This window comes from Scaptodrosophila lebanonensis, unplaced genomic scaffold (assembly GCF_003285725.1).
Source record: "Scaptodrosophila lebanonensis strain 11010-0011.00,11010-0021.00 unplaced genomic scaffold, SlebRS2 tig00000024-arrow-pilon, whole genome shotgun sequence".
In the NCBI taxonomy this organism is placed as follows: domain Eukaryota; kingdom Metazoa; phylum Arthropoda; class Insecta; order Diptera; family Drosophilidae; genus Scaptodrosophila; species Scaptodrosophila lebanonensis.
Window position 1 is genome coordinate 9,193,683 of NW_022060538.1, and position 17,538 is coordinate 9,211,220.

Consider the following 17,538-nt stretch of genomic DNA (forward strand, 5'->3'; position numbering starts at 1 on the left):
AGAAGATAACCCATTCATATGAAACAACAATATTTTTCAACTTCAGATTTTGAATGTGGACCACTTTTTATTTCATTGTTAGATATCCAAAACAATGGTATAAATCCATAACATGATACACAAGAAATCTGTTTCGCAATTCCTCTAAAACGCATATCAAACTCCGCTTTTTGTAATAATCTCTTCACTCATCTAATGCATTGAATAGTGTTCAGATATGGGTAATGAAAATTGCTATTATTATCAAGTAGAATATGAAACCTTAATAAAGTCTTTCCCGAGAACCAAGTTATGTCTAATGATTGCTTGCCCATGCTTTTATCAGATATAATTAATTAATGAGTTTATTAATTTTCGAATAGTGGGGTATATCGACTTTTAAGTGATTTTGAAAAGTTTATTTTAGAATCCCGGGGGTAAACTGACGCTATTATTATCTTTTAATATAATATGAATTGTATTCAGGAAGATCTATATCAGTAGTATCTTTAATGTTTTAACGTTTCCTACAATTAAAATCTCCATACAAGTAAATACGGAATCATATTTGCTGGAACAACTACTATTAAATTAAATTAAACAAGTAAAAAAGCTAAAGTCGGGTGTCCCGACTTTGAAATACTCTGTACATATGTTTACAATAATTATAGAAAATAAAAAAATTAAGAAAATTAAAAAAAAACAAAATTTGATCGATTTTACCTCTCTCGGTATTCGAACTCACGTAAAGAGTTTATAATTGCACATTTACATAGCAATTGCGTCTGTGTGAGTGTATGTGTGCCTATGCGCATCTATTCGTGTCTGTGTAAGCATGTTAGCAGTCAACCAAACAGCAACATCAACAACAGCCGCGGGCAGCGCTTGAGCAGCGCTGCAGCAGCGCTGCATCAGCAAATATATTTAAATCGTTATATGTATATACGGACATATAATAACTAACTGGGGGTATTTCCAAAATTTTAGTTCGAAATTCCAAGAATTACGGGAGTTACGATTTGCGTGGTAGAGGGGGGAGGGAGGGAAATTCCAAAATACACATTTTCTGCGTATTCACATAAGGCATCTGGGACTAAAATTTTGTGTTCCTAGGTCTTATAGTCTCCGAGATATAGGCGATTATACGAATGGAAAATCGGGAAAACACCCATAGGGGGGAAGTGGGGGGGAAAATCAAAAAAATAAAACAAACTCGTATAGAATACACACATCCAGGTGTTCATACGGACGGACAGACTGACAGACGGACAGACAGACAAACAGGGCTAGATCGACTCATCTCGTCATGCTGATCAAGAATATATATACTTTGTGGGGTCTGCCACGCCTCCTTCTGCCTGTTACATTTTTCAGCTCCCGCAAACCTAATATACTTCTGTACATTTCATGTACAGAGTATAACAAGAGAGAACGCTACAGTCAAGCAAGCCCGACAGTGTAATACCCTGTACCCAGGTAAAGTTCCGTCACTGAGTTATATGCGCCCAAAGCAGCAGCAAAAAGAGGAAGAAGAAGAGCGAACTTGTTGCTGCAGTTTGTGGGGGTTGTACTGGCGAGAATTTGTTTCGCTAATAACTTTTCTTAGAATTGACAGAATTGAATAAAATTTTAAACAACAGTAGATAATTATGTATTAATTGGTTTTGGTTAATTAAGTTTGGTTTAGGTAGCATTTGAAATGTGGACGCTATTGACGAAATTCTGCAGCGGGGGAAGGGGGGAAAAATTAAAAAAAAAAACAAGATAGAACGCTACAGTCGAGCAAGCCCGACAGTAAAATAGCCTGTACTCTCCACAAAAAAGAAAAACTAAAAAAAAAAAAAAATAAAAAAAAAAATTTTTTTAAAAATTAAATTATTAAAAACATGAATGAATGAATTAATTAATTAAATTAAATGAGAATACATGTTTATGTTCAGTTTTAACAGCATACATTTACATCACGTACCTATGCGTGTTTATATGCGTGTATGTATGCAGCACAAAGTTGAACCAAACCAGCAACAACAACAACAGCTGCGGGCAGCGCTGCCGACAGAGGCAGCGCATGAGCAGCGATTTTACTTATGGCTATAACTTTCTTCAGAATTGATGAAATGATGAAATTTGGCATACGGACACATTAGTACTAACTGGATGTACCTACCAAAATTGATTTCAAAATTCCGAAAATTACGGAAGTTATAAGAAAAAAACACGAATTGCGGGGGAGTGGGGGGGTGCATCGAAAAAAAACTCAAACTCGTACTTTCTCGGTCTTAGGAGAATATGGAAACCAAGTTTGGTTATTCTAGCTCTTATACTTTCTGAGATCCTTGCGTTCATACGGACAGACGGACGGACGGACAGACGGACGGACGGACAAGGCTATATCGACTCGGCTTCTCATCCTGATCAATAATATATATACTTTGTGGGGTCTGCCACTCCTCCTTCTGTGTGTTACATACATGCGCACAAAACTAGTATAGCCTTTCACCCTTTGGGTACAGGCTATAAAAATAAACTCGTCCTTACTCGGATCTAGGAGAATCTGGATGCCAACTTTGGTTATTCTAGCTTTTATAGTTTCTGAGATCCTCGCGTTCATCCAGACGGACGGACAGACGAACGGACAGACGGACGGACATGTCTAGATCGATTTCTCTCGTCATGCTGATCAAGAATATATATACTTTATGGGGTCGGAGATGCTTCCTTCTGTATGTTACATACTTTGCACAAACCTAATATACCCTTTTTACCCTACGGGTACAGGGTATAAAAAGTTTAAAATAATGTTTATCGAATTTACTTCCCTTGGTATTCGAACTCGCGTAAAGGGTGCACATTTCCATAGGAATTGTGTCTTTGTGAATCTATGCTTGTTTATGCGTGTATGTGTGTTTCCAGGGAAGTGGGGGTGCATCAAAGAAAATGAAGCAAACTCATAAAGCATACCTATGTACAAAACTTGGTGTTTCTTTTTTTTATAGACTCTGAGATCTCTAAGATTAAACCTAATATACTGTTGTACATTTCATGTACATATCAACTCATCAAAACTTCCACATCTTTGAGACGAACACATCAGATCAAAGCATGGGCACACAATCATTAGAATGGAGTTGGTCCAGGAAAGAAATTGATAACATTTCATTATAGCCTGTACCCAAAGGGTGAAAGGCTATACTAGTTTTGTGCGAATGTAGTCGATTTGGCCATGTCCGTCCGTCTGTATGAGCGCAAGGATCTCAGAAGGTACAAGAGCTAGAATTACCAAACTTGGTATCTAGGTTCCCCTAAGCCCTAGGCAGGTCAAGTTTTTTTTTTTTATTCTGATACACCCCCCACTCCCGCAATTCGTGTTTTTTTATAACTTCCGTAATTCTTGGAATTTTGAAATCAGTTTTAGTAGTAACGTCCAGTTAGTGCTTATGTGTCCGTATGCCGAATGTCATCGTGATATGTCAATTCTGAAGAAAGTTATAGCCATAAATAAAATCGCTGCTCATGCTCTGCTTGCAGCGCTGCCTGCATCTGTTATTGTTGTTGCTTATATATACACGTATATAAACAAGTGATGTAAATGTAAAACTGTACATAAAAATGTCTTCTATGTATGTATTAAATAAGTTTTCTTAATTTATTTAATAAATTAATTAAAATTTATTTAAATAATTTAATTTTTTTCTTCTTTTTTAAAATTTTTTTTTTTTTTTTTTGTGGAGAGTACAGGCTATTTTACTGTCGGGCTTGCTCGACTGTAGCGTTCTATCTTGTTTTCTATTTTATTATAAAAGTAAAACCCATTGCCCATATCTTAACAATTTTCACTACATTAGATGAGTGAAGAGATTATTACAAGTACATATATGAATCTCGAAACTGAATTCCTTATATTATAAGTTGATTTTGAAAAAGTGGTCCAGATTCAAGATCTTAAGCTGATAAATATTGATGTATCATATGTTTAATTGTAACCATGAAAGTCTGTGGCACCAAGCCATTTTCTAAAATAATTGTGTTTGTAATTAAACCAAATTGATAGCGGAAACCTCATATTATTCAACAGAAATCAGTTTCAAAAAACTATTTTTTTAATGCTCTTTTTATTTATAATTAGACTTTTCTCAGTCTTTCAATATCAGCCTAGGCCACAACATTGCAGTCGGCCTCTTCAAAAGTAGCTGCCATGCCATTGAGAGTATTAATAAGCTGATCCATGCTCATTTGTCCCAGATACTCGTTAATATAGGGCAGGGCATATTTGTCTAAAATATAATTCACCTGCGGCTGAATCTGCTCCACCAACATCAGAAGCAATTCGCGATCGGCCTTATTCACAAAGTTGTTGGTCGAGATGTCCCACAAAACGTTCCAGTTGTCAAAGGCAGCATCGGATAAGTAAAAGTTTAGATTAACGTTTGTAACGCTGAGCTTATCAGTAGCATTTACGGGACTGGCTATGGTATAGCTAGCCACATATCGCAAATCGATGAACTTCTCATTGATGAGACCGCTCTGAGTCCAACGAAGAAGGAAGCCCGCAACGTTCATAAAGCCATTCACATCGTATTCGCCGAGGATTTGAATCTCGGGGAAGATGATGTCAAAGCTTGAAAAGCCCGTGTCTTCATTGTAACTCTTTCCGACATGGTGGAAGTTGCTGAGACCGGTAATGTACAAGTTGGTAATATTACCCACAAAGCTGTAGTCATCGGTAGAAGCGTTAAAGAACTGTTGCTCAATGCGGAAAGGATCTAGAACGGGAATGTTATCGGCAGGATAGCCACAAGGCATCATCTTCTGGAAGGCCGTGTACATATTGGTGAGTGCCTCTCCAAAGTTCATAGGGCTGGCCTGATTCACGGGTGTTGCCGTAGTGGTGGCCGCCACCAGAAGTGCCAGGAGGATAACTTTTTGCATCTTTTTGCTTGGTTGAACTTTGCTGAACTGAAATATTGGGGCAAGCGTGGCACTATATATACCACTTTGTTTTATCTATGTTTGTAACTTATCGACTATGCATGCATTGATTGATTGCAATTGAATTGGTTTGATTTCCAGCAACCCACGCAACCCACCTAGGCTGGTGACTCAACGTTAAGGGAACACTTGTCAATGCCTTTTTAAAGTGGGCTCAAAAGATTATCATTATGTTAAGTACCCCCTTTAAAGTTATTCTTCTATTAGTCATACAATGTTAATGGCGTTATCTATGAAATACTAGGATAAGGGCACGCGTTGCGTGTGGCGGCAAAAGACTAACAAACTTTAGGGGTATGTATCTATATACGATAATTTACAATTATGTAAATTTGAATGAAACGTATAGGAATGTCGGAGTTTTATATTTTGCAGGATATTTTCAAAATGTAGCTTAGTAAAATATGATGGATTTTATTTTTAAAGATAACGATCTGCCAAACATTTTCTATCTTCCTCTTATACTCTGAACCTAAAAGGTACAAGAGCAGATTAGGTTTGCGGGAAGTGAAAAATGTAACAGGGAAAAGGAGGCGTGGCCAACCACAAAAAGTATACTTGCTCTATCTAGCTCTATCTGTCTGCCTGTCCGTATGAGGATCACCTGCGCCTCAGAGACTAAATTTTTTCCAGAATTGAGTCTCGATTCCTCATAATCTGAATACGATCGACAGAAGCAGGTCTGAAGACAATTACTGAACGTGATCAGTCAGTCACTAAAAAAGTACAAATGAACTTTGGAGAAAGGTGAGAAAAAAGTTACATGAGTTTGTTTTCGTTTGACGTTATAAATTTTGAACAAATTTGTAAAAACCAGTACCGAACTGTAAAACGCATTCACATGCCAGACAGTGGTCATAATGATAATGCACAATCGGTCCACGAAGGTGATCAGGCAATTTATGCGGAGCACTGGTGCTGCACATTTGCTCAAATACTCATACCATATTTTTTGGCTGGCTCAGGAACCATTACAGCGGGTATTATGCTGGGTAACGTCCAGGACTGGTCCGTCTTCCAGGATATGAATGAGATTTTTATGTTGGTGCCGGCGCTGTGCGGTCTGAAGGGTAACCTGGACATGTGTGTGGCATCGCGCCTCTCCACCCTCAGCAACATGGGTAGTTTGCAAAATTCTGGCAACATACGTGAGATATTGGTCGGGAATTTGGCGTTGGTTCAGGTTCAGGCCATTGTCTGCTCCTTACTGTTAACCACCACTGTTTGTATCATCAGCACGGTTTCGACGCCGGCGGCAACAGATGTTGCACTCCACCATTATGGGACGTTGATGGCTGCCACTCTGATCACATCGAGTATCTCGTGCCTGCTTTTGGATACGATCCTTATGTTGGTCATACTTTTTTCGCAGCGATACAGCTTCAACCCCGACTACATGGCCATACCGATTGTAGCCTCCATTGGGGATGTAATGTCGATAAGTTTGCTCGCCTTTAGCGCAGCTGTCATCTACGATCTGAGCAAGCATCACATTTGGGTTAGCCTCATCGTGGTTTTGATATATCTGGTGTTTTTTCTGCCCCTCTGGATTATTATTGTGTGGCATAATGAGTTCACACGCGTTGTGCTCAAGTACGGTTGGGTGCCCGTATTGGGCGCTCTCTGTATTAGTCAGGTCAGCGGATACGTGCTTAGCTCGGCGGTGGATGAATTTCGCGGATTTGCCGTTTTCTCGCCCATTATCAGTGGCCTTGGAGGGAACCTGGTATCGGTGCAGGCCAGCAATATGGGATCGATATTGCATCGGCGTTCTCAGTTGGGAACCTTACCGACGGATACACACATTTGGGAATGGCCCCATCATGTAATGCTTTATGGAACAGTATATTCGCGCGTATCGCGCATTCTCCTCATTGTCTCTGTTCCGGGAAATATTGTACTCATTTGCTCAGCAGACTATCTCTACAAATCCATTATCTCAGTCACAGCCATCTTTGTGGGCTCCTATGTACTGACCAGTTTAATTCAGCTTCTCATTTTGCTGTGGGTTGCTCACTCGATGGTCCACCTGATGTGGAAATATAAAATAGATCCAGATAGCGCAGCAATTCCCTATCTAACAGCCTTAGGCGATAGCTTGGGCTCTGGCCTGCTCTTGTGCATGTTCTATATACTACGCTGCATCAGGCAGGAGTATCAGGGGAAGCGTGCGCCTTGGCTAAGGATAAGCTATGATGATGCTTTAAGGAAACAAGTAGTCTAAAGATCTGCACAAAACTAATAATAAGCCCAGTTTATTTATAATATCTCGCATACACTTTGTTATTCAACGAAATAACAGAAACACCCACAAATTATAAACTGTCATTATTTTCTTAATTGCTTAGACTACTAAACCGAACATATTTATTATTATATGTTAATTAAATAATACATTTACTGTCTGATTTATTTACAAGAGTTATTTAGGTGGCCATTTTTATTTTTAGCTTTTAAATGAAGTTCTTTCCAAATACCAATCTAAAATCTATACAATTAGCTGTAAATAAAAAATGATTGACTAATAATAAAAGAACAAATAACAATTAACTTTAAATGTTGCTTCCTACTTCGTAACTTAAATGAGACTTGAATGTAATACTTTTCCTACAATAAGAGTATTCTCAATAAAATATCTAATAAATCAAAGTTATAAAGGAGTAAAAAACATAAAAGGATATCCGAATTCGTATACGATTTACTGTTCAATTAAAGGGTCTCTTTACATAGTTATAAGTCTTCTCGATTATAACCAATAGTTTGATCTTAGAGATATTGACTCGTAGCCATACCAGACCATCATTTCAGCTGACGATTTTTAGTGAAAGACTTGGCTTTTGCTTCAGTGTAACCGATATAATTACTAGAAAACCCAAACTTTCCAACCAAATCAATAATAATAATTCCGGGTGTTAATTCCAGACGACGTAATTTTATCAACGGCGCCTTACTACGCTTTCATAAGTATCTATAGAGTACGTAAATGTATACATACTATATATGTAAAGTTTTTAGGAGGCGAACGGTTGGAAACAATTTTATTCAATATAGTACATCGGTTTGTCTGATAACAAGCAATAAGTACCAATAACTACAAATTACTAAAACTTTTCGAAATGATTTATTGACTAGCTTTTCATTTCAAAATTATCGCACTCGTCTTGCTCATCAGTGTACGAGTATATTATTATATAAATATACTTGTACTAGTATAAATGGAACTAAGTATAATCAAACCACTTTTCATTAAAATCAATTTAATGGATTTTATTATTTAAAAATGATTGATTGAGTGCTTGAGCTGCTTACAAGTAATCTACTTCTTCAATTGTTTCTTTCTACAAAATCTTATAAAGTTCTACTTATATAAAGACGATGATGAATAAAGGGTCTCTAGCTAAGGGGTCGAGCAAACTAAATTTTATAAATTCAATATGATTCGTTCGTTTTGAACACAGTCGACTACCAATTTAGGACTTATACTTTTCGAGGTCCTTGTGTCCAGACTCAATAAACAGTCAAGAAATTTCTGGCCTCTACATCTTGAGCGGTGTACCTGAAATTTCGCACTTTACTCTCCTTTTCCTGTTCTGTATTCAATTTATAATGAACTCTACAATTTAATTTCTATTATTCAATCCCCTAGTAACTTAAGCAGTATCATTCTTTTAAACTTAACTAACCATCATTAATTATACTTGGTTTCTGGTTTTTCCATTGTTTTAATGCTATAAGTTTTCTTTATACAAAATTGCAGCATCATTTGTTATTAATTTTTAAATAAATAAACAAATTATATATATATATATATTGGTCGTAATCATCCTTTCTGTAGTACCTACTGATAACATGAGGCCTGCCTGTTATGCGTTTTACAAAATATTGTTCAAAACACAATACTAATGTACAACTCGGCCCGAATAAAGACATATGTATGTACTTACATACATATGTAAATAGAAATACGAATATTAGAAAATACTCAACTCAACAATATTCAAAAAATGAGTTTTAACTTTCCTTAAGACCCAAGCAAGTGTGCTCTCATCTACATTTTTCATGAGCATCCTCTCCGCGTTTTGGCTCAAAGGTGAGCCTCAAAACATTACGGACCAGCTGCTTGGCCTTAAACCAAAAGCCTAAGTGCAGAATATCTCGCAAACGTTGTAACTTGCAGCTACCTGCGGTAATAAAGTGTCGGGCACTCTTCCAGGAAGCGGGCCAGGTACTTCAGGTTTCTGTTCACTGTTTGTGTGTCTACTCAGTCACATTTCAGACCATGACGTCGAACGAGAGCGACGCTCAAAAGCAACTCGAACTGGTACGAAATTTTTTGGAACTATCCCGTAGTGCGGACACATGTACGGCGCTTCGTAGCTCGGACTGCATCCAGCTGCTGGTGCAGATTCTGCACTCAAACGATGCTATAACCGTGTCGGCGACATCGACTGGCTCCGCTGGCAACTGTACAGAGACAGCCCGGAGATGTGCCGGCCAGGCACTGCAAAATATTGTCCACAGTAATCCAGAGGAGAAGGATCGTCAGCGCGAGATCAAAGTATTGCGATTACTCGATCAGATATTGGACTACTCGAATTTTCTGCGCACGCAATTGCAAAGTGGGGGCGAGGCAATAGCAGATGATGAGGATCGACATCCGTTGGCGGCAATTAAAATGCTGATGAAGGCCAGCTTCGATGAGGAGCATCGCCAGACCATGTGCGAGCTGGGCGCATTGAAGGCCATACCGAATCTGGTGCATTTGGATCATGCGGTTCATGGGCCGGCGCCGGGACGGGAACAGTGCAACTCGCTACGCAGCTACGCCCTGATGGCGCTCACCAATCTCACCTTTGGCGATGAGAATGTGCACAACAAGGCGTATTTGTGTGGTCAGAAACAGTTCATGGAGGTTGTCATTGCTCAGCTGGATACAGCACCCGATGAACTGCTGCAAGTGGTGGCGGGAGTGCTACGCAATTTATCCTGGCGAGCCGACAAGAATATGAAGACAATATTCAATGAGATTGGTACGGTGACTGCACTGGCACAGGCGGCCATGAAGAACAAGAATGAGAATACATTGAAGGCCATTCTGTCGGCACTGTGGAACCTGTCCGCCCACTGCAGCACCAACAAGGCAGAGTTTTGTGCCGTGGATGGAGCGCTGGCATTTCTAGTGCGCATGCTCAGCTACGAGGGACCGAGCAAGACGCTCAAGATCATTGAGAATGCTGGTGGTATCCTGCGTAATGTGTCTAGTCACATTGCCGTGTGTGAGCCGTACCGCCAGATATTGCGGGACCACAATTGTTTATCCATACTGCTGCAGCAGCTGAAGTGTGAGAACATGACTGTGGTGAGCAACTCCTGTGGAACCTTGTGGAATCTGTCAGCTCGTTGTCCGCAGGATCAAAAATTCCTACTCGAACACAACGCCATTCCACTCTTGCGTGCTCTGGTCACTTCCAAGAATGCGATGATTGCCGAGGGCAGCGGCTCAGCCTTAAAAAATCTCATTAATTTCCGCGCAGTGCTGGAGCTGGCACCCAAACAGCAGCAACAGCAGCTGGAGAATATTAATGGACATGCCGACACATTACCCAGACGTTACAGTTCTATGCGTCTAAGTAACAATCCCACCGGTTCCCTGAAAAAGGTGCGCGCCTCACCACCAGTCAGTGGCACAGCTACACTGCCACGCAAATGCGAGAGTCGTGAGTCCATTTACTCCGACTCCAAGCACTCCAGTAAGTCGGATAGCGTATATGAACAACGTAAGCTGACCAGTGCCAAGAGTCATTTCGAAATGGCGCCCACAGAGGAGCAGCCCATCGACTATTCGATGAAGTACAGCGAGCATGAGACCAAGCCGACGACAGCCGGTGGAAAAAATGGATTTGATATTGAAATGGATCAGCCAACAGATTTTAGCGTACGCTACAATGAGCGTCCACCACCTTCTCAAGCGGTCCTAACACAACCTTCCAGCGAGTGTAATAGCGAAATTTTGCTTATACTCGATGAGAATGCCTCCACATCGACGGTGTCCTGTGAAGCACAGCCCTTGGCTAAATCTGCATCTGCCTGTGAACTCAACTCTACAGCTCCTCAACGTCCAAACACGTTGCGGCTGCGCACCAATGCGATAGAGAACTTGGCAACGCCTGCACCGCCACAACGAAAGGATAATGCCAAGTCCAATGGTTCGCATACGCCAGAGCTGGGTGAACGACCCACGAACTACTGTGAAGAAGGCACGCCAAGCTCTTTTAGTCGGTATGATTCGCTAACAAGTCTGACAGAGAAGGGCATCACCAAATTTGAGGATCGGAAGTTGTCTGGTAATATTGGCAAGCCCATGAATCAAGCATCCATGGACGCAGCGCTCGAAACGCCGCTCATGTTTTCTAGACGCAGCTCTATGGATTCCCTCGTGGACGATGAGACCATTACTTGTGAAGACGCGGGCTCAGTCATTAGTGACTACAGCCGGCTGCAGAGTGGTGTTATATCGCCCTCGGAGCTGCCGGATTCGCCAACACAATGTATGCCGCAGTCACCGCGTCGCGTAAATAACAAAAATGTGCATCGAGCCCAGCCCACACAAGCACCTCAGCAAAGGTCCCAGGAGCCGCCGTTAAAATCCAATGTGTTCGAGGATAAGGTAAATTCTTTTCATGTGGAACACACGCCAGCTGTCTTCTCAACAGCCACCAGCTTGAGCAATCTCAGTGTGCTAGATGAGCCAGAGCCGCCCACAGCTAGCCAGCTCCAATCCTTCAGTCGCTCGCTACGCAGCAACACCAATAATAACACCAGCAATGTGAATGTAAATGATGATGTCAATGGTAACCAACAAAACTCCAAGGAGGATGAACCACGCAGCTACTGCACCGAGGATACGCCCGCAATTCTTTCAAAGGCCTGCAGCAACAGTAATCTATCCATGCTCTCCATGGCATCTAGTCAGAATGAAGCGCTGGAATCCAAGCCCACGGACACTAATGGCAATGAACAACAGCGGCAGCAATCACTGAAGCAACATGACCAAGAGCAACAACATCCTTCACTTCCAACCACCGTTAGCCACACTGAGGATGCCATCTCTAAGATGCGTTGTGGGGGCAGAGCCCTGCCCAGCTACTTGCCCGTAAGAGATGAGATGAACAAGTACTTTGTCGAGGATAGTCCATGTAATTTCTCCATAATCTCGGGACTGTCCAACTTAACCGTGGGCTCGGCACAAGTGGGTCCCATAAGTGCGCTGAAGGAGTCCACAGGTGCAGAGATGCCGCCCAAGTTGCCACCGAGGCGTGCCACCTTGAATGTGGAGCCGCGTCTGCCCCCCAAACGTAGCGATTCCCTCAGCTCATTATCCATGGACTCCGACGATGATTCTAACTTGCTAAGTCAGGTAATTTGAAACTGTTGTCTTACTTAAAAGAAACCTTCTCATGTATCCACATTTAACAGGCCATTGCAGCGGGCAGCACCAGACCGAAGGCCATCCAAACTGCTAGTCACACAAACACCTTACCCAAGCCAACTGGCAGCAGCCACACTGATGGAGCTGCCAGCAATGGCCAGCGACGGCAAACAATGCTGTCGGCTAATGTGGGCTCCAAAACTGATTATAGCTCTGACGATTCGCTCGATGATGGCCAGTCCAAGTCGTTACTCGAGCAATGCATACTCAGCGGCATGCACAAATCCAACGACGCCCTGGAAGTCGAGCCGAAGCCCATCGCCAAGGCCGAACAATTGTTAACGAAGTGCCCCAATGCGGACGTGACTGATAAATCTGCGAATAACGAACGTTTTGTGAGTAATCAGGTACGTCACATCGAATCTATGCTGGCCGGACGACCTCCAGCAGCTTCGAGTAGTCAAACAGCAATGCCCGCACAGCAGCAACAGCAAAGTCGTCACCAACATTGGGTTTAAGTTCCATAATTTCTCAAAATCGAATTTTTACTAGCTGAGAAGTTATACTTTTCACTATGCCCTCCATGGTCATAAACCTCATAAACCTATTTATCCTACCATGTCTATACTACCTAATTAAATACCATTAATTGTGACAAAAACGTTCCAAATACATAATTTCAAAATAAACATGTTTTTTATACAGAACTGTTTCTTCTAAATCATATCGTTTATATAAAATATATATCATATATTGTTCCAAAATCGAAAAATTCAAAATAGCATGGTGCAATAGATTTAACTCGAACATACATAAGTACAAATATCTATTAAGCCATACAAACAACCTTATGAATATCTGTAAATTTTAAATGTGCATGCAAATTTAATAAGTCCAAGAAATGTTGAGGATTGAACATCGCCCTGAAGTTAAAAAAATTCTTGATGGCACGGAAGTTTTAAATACAATTTAATAAACTCGTAATATTACATATAAACGTGTCAGGAAAACTATTAAATTGACTGTTATTAAAATATCTATCTGAAACATCGATTGCAAATCAAAGAAATTTGCATCATTTAATGTGGTAGTAAACATAAGCCTTCTGCCGACTAGTTATTCGAATAATTAGTCAAGTCAAAAGGAAAAAGACTTCGAAGAGAAATATGTTTCATTCGTTTATAAGGGAATGCGTTGTAAGAAATTGTAACAAGTACTTTTCTGTAGTTTTATTTTGAATCTTGCCTATACAATATACACAAACAGCGGTTTTATTATTACGCTCTCAATTTTCCTATAGTTCATTCAAATTAAAAATTTGCACTTAAATTTACCACGATCCGTTGCTTTGTGTCTTTGCTGTTGCTCACACCACTTTATAAATAAGTTATACGTAAAAAAGAGGGTTTAGAGGGAAAAATCCATTAAATGAAAATGTGGAACACCTAAAACTTATGCGAAAGATCATCATGGTTTAGCATACAGTCCAAAAAATAAACTAACATAAAAATCACTTATAAAGTCAAAATCAATCTTGAGGTCGCTGATAACATGATGTTTTGGTAGACTATGCTTATGGGAATTTCTCCAATGCCGCCAATCTCAGTAGAAGCGCTTTCTCGAATTTCGATCCTTGAAGTACGATACGCCGAAGATAGCTGCGCCTACGGCGGCAACCATGCCAAAGAGTAAAATGAAGAAAATTTTCGCATTGGACATGCCCGGTTTCGGATCGTCTTTGTGCTCGCGTGGTGGCTCAAAAGTCTTGGCATTCGGTATAATATTGGTGCGACTCATTATTTGTTCGTGCTATTTATGAGGAAAACAAAGAAAATGAGTCACGATTTTTATGGTATCTTACTGTTATCAGAACGTACCGTATCACTTGAGTCGACGCTATAAAACTTAAAACCGAGTATATCATGATTATCGGACAAGTCGCCCGTCGTAGCAGACATGCCCAAGTAATAACCTGTAGGCAATTCCACATTGTTTACAACAAAACAGTTTTTCCATTCGTTCTTATTTTCGAGATCCGTTGACACGGAGAGTATATCGTTTTCATAGCGTATACTAATGAGCGTCTCATAGTCCACATTTCTAAACCGAACCTCGCAACCAGCAAGTTGTGTGTGCGTACCATCCCGATCATGATCATAGCTCCATGTGCCATTATTCACCATGGCGCTTAAATAGGGATGCTGATGCTGCAAATCGAAAATGTGGACATATTATATTAAAGTTACCATGACCGTGGGAAAAACTTACATTATGTGGACCATTGTGATTGCTGTATGTATCCAATATGATGGCCAGGCCAGAGAAATGATCCTTGCTGCCAAAAACAGGCCCGGTTTTCATGCGCTCCTTTGTATACCAAATTGCGAATCCATCGCCAAACAATTCTGTGCCCTTGCCATGGACTTTGAACGATACATGCACTTCCCAATTGCGCGACATGACGGGCTGCAGGAGCATCAGCAGAAGCACAAAGTTCAGAGTACAATAAAAATAATAAGATCTTGTCTGGTTCAAATCCTTAAACGTACCGAATAGTTCCATAGCGCACCGCTCTTAGACTGCATATCTGGCGTTAGTCTTATATAGTTGCTCGTCACCATGGTATTGCCGAGAAAATCCCAGTGAGGTAGTATAACGCCAACGCCTGCAAAGATTAACCACAACCAATTACAACAACCACTTGTATGGCGACAAATATTTGACGAACTGCCGCCATAAACTTGACCAATTGGTTTTACCTTGAAAGGGCCGAATTAAGCTATGCTCCCTCACTTTGAAGTTCTCGCATGCAATAGGCAGAATAGCACAAAGAAGCGCAATGATCTGTGTTTCTTTCTTATAAGTAACCATATTATCCAATTTTTTGTTTTTTAGTTAATAGTTAAATGCTAAATTATATGGATGATGAATCGATAGGTGACTTACAAAAAATCGAAAAGCGTTGTTGCAGCAGTGTTGTTTAACTGTGTTAGATTGCGCGCGGGCTTTGAGTAGTGAAAAATAACCTTTTATCTCTCTAGGATTACAAAATTGTCAAATCACATATTAAGCTCTGAAAAAATACCAGAAAGCATACGAGAAGTTTGTTCTATTTGTTTTTTGTTGTTAAATTTATTTATTTTTAATTGATAGCTAAAGTGAGTAAAAAATTAAATTGTGATCAAGTCACGACGGGTATCGCGTATATTCACAATAGAGTATAAGCTGTAATCCACTAAAAGTTGTATAACACTGCCCTTCAGATTTTGCATTGGGATTAGAAATGAAAACAAAACTGAATACAACGCCATGACTACAGATGAGCGCAACTTTCGATCCAGCTACTACGAAAAAGTGGGTTGTCATGGTGTGGAGGAGAAAAAATCATTGAATAAGCTACTGCAGGACGGTATAAGGGATCGGAATAAACTGAAGCAATTCTGCATAAGCTATACCGTGCCTGCAGATCAACGTTCGCTGCTTTGGGGGCTAATTATGGGGATTTTGCCACTACATAAGAGCAGTACAGACTACATCAGGGATCAGCTGCGCCAGGTATACGAGGATTTGTTGCGTGCAGTGTCAGTGATGCGATATATTGATCCCACCAAGCCCAAAGAGATCGTCATGCACACAATGTGGCAATTGGAAAATAACCGACTCCTGCATAACAATGCGGGACCACCAGTCGATGATAGTCACTTCATTGAGATAGTACGTGTGTTGCTGCCATTATTCGATGATAATGTGGAAACATATTGTATTGCCAAGGAATTTTACCAATATACCCGAGAGCTGAAAAAAGAGAGTGCGAAGCTAAAGGAACTCACACAAACTCTGCTAAGGCGCGAGGACATTGCATTGTTCTAGTAGGCATAATTCATAAGTATATTCTCCGCTGACTGAAGATTAACGATCTTATTTATTTGTAGTCACTTAGACCAGCTTGGCATATTCAGTAGTAACAACAACCTGCTCGACAATTGGTACACTACTTCCTTTGCCGGCATTATTAGGGAAACCGTTCTGGTGAAGATCTGGGACAAAATATGCGGTGGCGCACGAAAAATCGTTGTCTTCCTCTTTTTGGAAATGGTCAAAGACAGTCAAATCAAGCAACGAATTTCTATCTGCAGCGCACAAAATGAATTTAAAATACTGATAGAAACTGCCTTACAAGTTAACGATCTCGACGCGGTCATTGTCAACCGAGCCATCAAGAGTTGGCAGAGCAACAACAGTGAAATTGAATACGCGCATTAAGCCGTACTACTGTATACATGTGTAAACATTTATTAAGGAAAACTAAATATATTTGAAGACTACATCCTTTTTGTCGGCCACCGTCTGCAACTCCAGCGTTACAGGGCACTGCATCCAATAAGAAAGCAGCTCTTCCGTGTAGCCAATAAGGAAATACATCTTGCGCGCGCTAATTGCTTGGCGTATGATGGCTGCAATACGAATCGTGTTGTGTTGTCGCTTTATGATTACCTCAGAGCAAATCATTGCATGCCAGGTACCAGTCATGAATTTGCGAAGGAAAACATCTTCGATAGCAGTTTGCGATGGTCGCAATCCGTCTTTTATTGTGGCTGTAATATAACATTTGTAATAACTACTGTGATAACTGAGGAATGAGGAGCTTACATGTGTTCCATGAATTCCAGGACTTGCGGTGGCCAATATAATGCGGCGGGTTGGCCATCTCATAAGTGAGAGGCCGATTACGTTTTGTCGTTATGCGATAGCGGCCGGACTGCACGCGGCAACAGACTGCGCTGGTGTGTATGGCGGATTTGCTGCATGTTTGGGCTTCCGCAACCGCTACCATTTGCGGCGCCAGCTACAAAGACTTATACTTATTTACAAATAACTTAAATTAATTGTTTTATTTACCTTTTTTAAGAAATTCATATTTTTTCAACGCCAAAACCAATTCTGCAGCAGAGCCAAACAGCTGTGCGGCGTGACGTAACGACTTTCAATCTTGATACACCCTGTGATAGAGTGCATTGTAGTGCTATAAACGAAAGTATTCTTTTTGATTTTGTATTCTAACAACAATGTTTTTAACATACATACATATGATTTACTCTTTCTTATATAGAATCTAAAGTATTCTAAATAATATATATAGT

The 17,538-nt window shown here is 40.5% G+C and overlaps 6 protein-coding genes across 6 annotated transcripts; 3 read left to right on the top strand and 3 right to left on the bottom strand.

Annotated features, from left to right (window-relative positions):
* Positions 1–4,131: 4,131 nt before the first annotated feature.
* On the bottom strand, positions 4,132–4,908 carry LOC115620233. The gene has a single exon (XM_030513377.1). It carries the CDS (start codon positions 4,906–4,908, stop codon positions 4,132–4,134), a length of 777 nt encoding a protein of 258 aa, XP_030369237.1.
* Positions 4,909–5,809: 901 nt separating this feature from the next.
* On the top strand, positions 5,810–7,192 carry LOC115620234 (solute carrier family 41 member 1-like). The gene has a single exon (XM_030513378.1). It carries the CDS (start codon positions 5,810–5,812, stop codon positions 7,190–7,192), a length of 1,383 nt encoding a protein of 460 aa, XP_030369238.1.
* Positions 7,193–9,241: 2,049 nt separating this feature from the next.
* On the top strand, positions 9,242–12,915 carry LOC115620235 (adenomatous polyposis coli protein). The gene is made up of 5 exons (XM_030513380.1): positions 9,242–9,400; positions 9,443–11,715; positions 11,788–11,929; positions 11,963–12,385; positions 12,445–12,915. Exons 1-5 carry the CDS (start codon positions 9,248–9,250, stop codon positions 12,913–12,915), a joined length of 3,462 nt encoding a protein of 1,153 aa, XP_030369240.1. The 5' UTR covers positions 9,242–9,247.
* Positions 12,916–13,611: 696 nt separating this feature from the next.
* Positions 13,612–15,318, bottom strand: LOC115621086 (vesicular integral-membrane protein VIP36). The gene is made up of 5 exons (XM_030514619.1): positions 15,157–15,318; positions 14,947–15,062; positions 14,666–14,863; positions 14,275–14,604; positions 13,612–14,206 (listed from the first exon to the last, which is right to left on the bottom strand). The coding sequence occupies exons 1-5, from the start codon at positions 15,266–15,268 to the stop codon at positions 14,000–14,002; spliced, it is 963 nt and encodes a 320-aa protein (XP_030370479.1). The 5' UTR covers positions 15,269–15,318; the 3' UTR covers positions 13,612–13,999.
* A 327-nt stretch (positions 15,319–15,645) lies between these two features.
* LOC115620929 (TBC1 domain family member 7) lies at positions 15,646–16,722 on the top strand. The gene is made up of 2 exons (XM_030514436.1): positions 15,646–16,266; positions 16,330–16,722. The coding sequence occupies exons 1-2, from the start codon at positions 15,707–15,709 to the stop codon at positions 16,658–16,660; spliced, it is 891 nt and encodes a 296-aa protein (XP_030370296.1). The 5' UTR covers positions 15,646–15,706; the 3' UTR covers positions 16,661–16,722.
* On the bottom strand, positions 16,668–17,372 carry LOC115620930 (28S ribosomal protein S24, mitochondrial). The gene is made up of 3 exons (XM_030514437.1): positions 17,297–17,372; positions 17,048–17,243; positions 16,668–16,992 (listed from the first exon to the last, which is right to left on the bottom strand). The coding sequence occupies exons 1-3, from the start codon at positions 17,312–17,314 to the stop codon at positions 16,703–16,705; spliced, it is 504 nt and encodes a 167-aa protein (XP_030370297.1). The 5' UTR covers positions 17,315–17,372; the 3' UTR covers positions 16,668–16,702.
* Positions 17,373–17,538: the final 166 nt, after the last annotated feature.

What these genes read in the sequence shown, in the direction of transcription:
- LOC115620235 (XM_030513380.1), top strand. Translation starts at nt 9,248, where the DNA reads ATGACGTCGAACGAGAGCGACGCTCAAAAGCAACTCGAACTGGTACGA. An exon ending in AATCTCAGTGTGCTAGATGA is followed by an intron (nt 11,716 to 11,787) that starts GCCAGAGCCGCC and finishes CAATAATAACAC; the next exon opens with CAGCAATGTGAATGTAAATG. An exon ending in ATTCTAACTTGCTAAGTCAG is followed by an intron (nt 12,386 to 12,444) that starts GTAATTTGAAAC and finishes CACATTTAACAG; the next exon opens with GCCATTGCAGCGGGCAGCAC.
- LOC115620930 (XM_030514437.1), bottom strand. An exon ending in CTGGAATTCATGGAACACAT is followed by an intron (nt 16,993 to 17,047) that starts GTAAGCTCCTCA and finishes GTTATATTACAG; the next exon opens with CCACAATAAAAGACGGATTG.
- LOC115620234 (XM_030513378.1), top strand. Translation starts at nt 5,810, where the DNA reads ATGCCAGACAGTGGTCATAATGATAATGCACAATCGGTCCACGAAGGT.
- LOC115621086 (XM_030514619.1), bottom strand. Translation starts at nt 15,268, where the DNA reads ATGGTTACTTATAAGAAAGAAACACAGATCATTGCGCTTCTTTGTGCT. An exon ending in ATCACAATGGTCCACATAAT is followed by an intron (nt 14,605 to 14,665) that starts GTAAGTTTTTCC and finishes TTCGATTTGCAG; the next exon opens with CATCAGCATCCCTATTTAAG. An exon ending in GCGTCGACTCAAGTGATACG is followed by an intron (nt 14,207 to 14,274) that starts GTACGTTCTGAT and finishes CCTCATAAATAG; the next exon opens with CACGAACAAATAATGAGTCG.
- LOC115620233 (XM_030513377.1), bottom strand. Translation starts at nt 4,908, where the DNA reads ATGCAAAAAGTTATCCTCCTGGCACTTCTGGTGGCGGCCACCACTACG.
- LOC115620929 (XM_030514436.1), top strand. Translation starts at nt 15,707, where the DNA reads ATGACTACAGATGAGCGCAACTTTCGATCCAGCTACTACGAAAAAGTG. An exon ending in GAGGACATTGCATTGTTCTA is followed by an intron (nt 16,267 to 16,329) that starts GTAGGCATAATT and finishes ATTTATTTGTAG; the next exon opens with TCACTTAGACCAGCTTGGCA.